Source organism: Rhinopithecus bieti, unplaced genomic scaffold, assembly GCF_001698545.2.
Source record: "Rhinopithecus bieti isolate Rb0 unplaced genomic scaffold, ASM169854v2 scaffold_574, whole genome shotgun sequence".
NCBI classification, from domain to species: domain Eukaryota; kingdom Metazoa; phylum Chordata; class Mammalia; order Primates; family Cercopithecidae; genus Rhinopithecus; species Rhinopithecus bieti.
In genome coordinates this window covers 6,012,822-6,016,658 of record NW_016803605.1, presented here as the reverse complement: position 1 = coordinate 6,016,658, position 3,837 = coordinate 6,012,822, and the positions used below count along the sequence as shown (strand labels likewise).

At 40.7% G+C, this 3,837-nt stretch overlaps 1 protein-coding gene across 1 annotated transcript in view; it reads right to left on the bottom strand.

Moving 5' to 3' along the window:
• The window catches only part of ZCCHC8 (zinc finger CCHC-type containing 8), a 35,144-nt gene that overhangs the window by 11,833 nt on the left and 19,474 nt on the right, over positions 1-3,837 (bottom strand). Inside the window, 3 exon segments of the mRNA XM_017889017.1 lie at positions 878-942; positions 1,058-1,133; positions 1,136-1,160. Of these exon segments, the coding sequence (XP_017744506.1) occupies positions 878-942; positions 1,058-1,133; positions 1,136-1,160 (166 nt within the window).

Genomic DNA, 3,837 nt, shown 5'->3' with positions numbered 1-3,837 from the left:
TTAGGATAAACTCTACAATTTAACTGTTTATTCATATCAAATACAGAGAGTACTATTTTAAATTATTTACTAAAAAAATTTAATGTCTTAAAATATAAACACAAATTTGAAAAGATTTCAAATTAAAGGACTACAGGAAAGTAACAAAGAAAGTTCTTTCATGTCACACAATACCATAAATGTGTTGAAAACATTAGAAAGCTCTTGTTCAAAGACTTTTCTTAACATGAGAAAATTTACCATTGGGCAATCTTTCATTTGGTGTTCTTCAGAACCACAATTGAAACAGTGAGGCTTTGGCCTATTTGGTCAAAAGACAAAGATTTTATAATGTAAATAAAATAGAAAAGCAAATCAATAAAATTCTATATGACAGCAAAGTGTATCAGAGAAACATGAAAGCAAGTTGATCACAGATCACTAATATCTGCAACAAGAAGTATACTTTAATCTCCTGTATTGAGTGATTTAAATAGTACTATGCAGTCTTTTAACCAAGAACCCTTCTGTTCCTGACTGATCTGTTACCTCTTTTGAGTTTTTTCAGTGGTTAACCACAGAATCGAGGTGAACAGATGATCATATTTCCATTAGGTAACATGGAAACAAGGCAGATGGTTATAAGACTGCAATCAAATTGACAGCAACAATTACACTTTTCCACCCGCCCAGGCACATTAGGTGAGAACCAATGAATTCCAAGAAGCAGATGATCCATTTAAACATTTAATATATATGTATGGATTAAAATTCTAGCTCGATCTGTAATTAACCTTAGAGTAAACCAGCAGTAAAGAACATTAACTTTTCAAGCCAAAAGTTTATGATTTTGGTTAAAAAAGTAAATAAGTAAAACAAAACAACTCCCCACACAAACCTTTTGCCTTTACTTGTATTTCTTGCCCTTCTAGAGAAACAATGTGGCTGAAGACTTGATGGTACCTTTAGTGAATTTTATTAAGGAATAGTTATCATGGTCTGCAAAATTTGGAAATTGTTTTAAAGGTGAACTTAATGGTAAGATGCATAAAAGATCTTCATTCACTATGTAGGATACTTGGGTATTTCCCATCCTTCGGAAAGCTGAGGGTTTTCATTTAGAAGCGGTTGCCCCAATTTATCAAGGCAAAATTAGTAAAATACAGGACACTTCCTACAACCTGCAGAAAACAAGTCAAAAAATATTGCTATTTAAGCAGGAAAAAAAGACATTAAATAATGTAAGACTATGATTAACTGTTTTAACAATTTATTTTGGATGGAATTATTAGAAATAATAACTTCCTAGTTATTAAGGAGCCAGACTTTGATGTGTAAGTAGAAACTACGTCGTCAGTTCCTTCTCTCTCCTAGATCACTGTTTTCCTCTGTATTGGATCATGACTATCTCCAGAATTAAAACAAAAAATGAAAACCTTGACTCTCACATTTCCCTCCAGTGCCCCACTTCATTGCTTCTCTTTGCAAGACGTGCAGACCCTTTAGTTATTGTTTCCATTTCCTTTCTTCCCATTCACTCTTTTCTTGTCCCTCCAATTCCTTTTGAAAATTCCATACAGACAAGTTGGAAAAGTGGTACAATGAACACCCAATGTATCCTTCACCTAGACTGAACAACTGTTAGTAATTTAACATTTTGTCTGCCTGTCTCTCTCTTTACACATACGCCAAACACACACACATACACTTTTTTGTTTGTTTTGAGATAGGGTCTCTGTCGCCCAGGCTGCAGTACAGTGGTGTGATCTTGGCTTACTACAACCTCCGCCTGCCAGGCTCAAACGATCCTCCCACCTCAGCCTCCCGAGAAGCTGGGACCACAAGCATGGTCAGCTATTTTTTTGTATTTTAGTAGAGGCAGAGTCTTGCCATGTTGCCCAGGCTGGTCTCGAACTCCTGAGCTTAAGTGATCCACCCGACTCAGCCTCCCAAAGTGTTAGGATTATAGCCACGAGCCACTGCACCTGGCCTCACATATACTTTATAATTTTTTTTTTTTTGAGGCAGGGTCTTGCTCTGTTGTCCAGGCTGGAATGCAGTGGCATGATCTTGGCTCGCTGTAACCTCAAAGTCCTGAGCTAAAATGATCCTCCTGCCTCAGTCTTCCGAGTAGTTGTGCCACTACACACAGCTAATTTTTTTTTTGTTTTAGAAATGGGGTCTTGCTATGTTGCTCAGGCTGGTCTTAAACTCCTGGCCTCAAGCAATCCTCCCGCCTCAGCCTCCCAAAGTGCTGGGATTACAGGTGCTGAGCCACTGTGCCTGGCCTCCATTTTTTTAATGACACTGCCCTCTCTCTTGAGCATTTCCAGTAAGGCTTCTATACCTATCATTGGGCTGAGCTCCTAACATTGGAGCTTCCCAATGACCTCCATGCAGCCAAATTCAATGGACAGTTCTCACTCTTCATCTTTCTTAACCTATCTGCAACAATTGACACAATTTTCCTTCCTCCTAAAACATCTTCCTCCCTTGTCTTCTAGAACATGCTTCTCCGTTCTCTTCTTTCCTTGCTGACTGAGCCTCAGTCTTCTGTGCTAGACTCTTCTCATCCCTCTATCTTCCATGTATTAAAGTGCCCTAGGTCTCAATCCTCCTCTTCACTTTCACTACCCAGGTGGTTCATCCTAACCATGGGTTAGGATGCTTACTACCTCTAAAAGTCAAGTTATTATTATTATTATTATTATTTTTTGAGACAGAATTTCGCTCTTGTTGCCCAGGTTGGAGTGCCATGGCGCAACCTCAGCTCACCGCAACCTCCAGCTGAACCTCCTCGGTTCAAGCGATTCTCCTGCCTCAGCCTCTTGAGTAGCTGGGATTATAGGCATGCACCATCAGAGCCGGCTAATTTTCTATTTTAGTAGAGACGGGGTTTCTTCATGTTGGTCAGGCTGGTCTCAAACTCCTGACTTCGTGATCCACCTGCCTTGGCCTCCTAAAGTGCTGGGATTACAGGCAGAAGCCACTGCGCCTGGCCTAAGATATTATTTTTTAATTATTATTTTTTTCACTGGGAGCATAGATTCAAGTTGCCCTGAATATATGTTCTCCTTTAAGGTCAAGTTCTGATCCGTCCTAACCTCCAATTTTATATATGGAAGTGTCAACTTGACAGCTCTCAAGGGGTGTGTGAGTGGCATCTCAAACTCACCTGCTTAAAACTGCACTGGATTCCTAGCCCCTCCAAAACTGCTCCTCCTCTAGTCTTCCCCATCAGAGAAAATACGACGACATTCTTCCAGATTCTCAGGACAAAACCTGAGTCACTATGACGACTCTCTTGCTCTCATATTCTGCATCCAATTCATCAACACATCTGATCAGCTCTACTTCCCCAGTACATCCACGTTCTAACCACTTCTCAGTAGCACCATTCTCACCCCAGTCTCAGTACCAATTTCTCTCACCTGAGTTGAATACAATAACTTCCTAACTGGTTTTCAGCTTCCACAGGTAACCAGCTACAGACTATTTTCCACACAGAACCCAGCTCTTTTAAAAGTCAATTCATGGCCGGGCGGGGTGGCTCATGCCTGTAATCCCAGCACTTTGGGAGGCCGAGGCGGGTGGATCACGAAGTCAGGAGTTTGAGACCAGCCTGATCAACATGGTGAAACCCCGTCTCTATTAAAAACACAAAAATTTCCCAGGTGTGGTGGTGCGAGCCTGTAATCCCAGCTACTCAGGAGGCTGAGGCAGGAGAATCGCTTGAATCTGGGAGGTGGAGGTTGCAGTGAGCAAAGATTGTGCCATGGCACTCCAGCCTGGGCGACAGAGCAAGACTCTGTCTCAAAAAAAAAAAAAAAAAAAAAAAAAAAAAAAAAATTTGCCCAG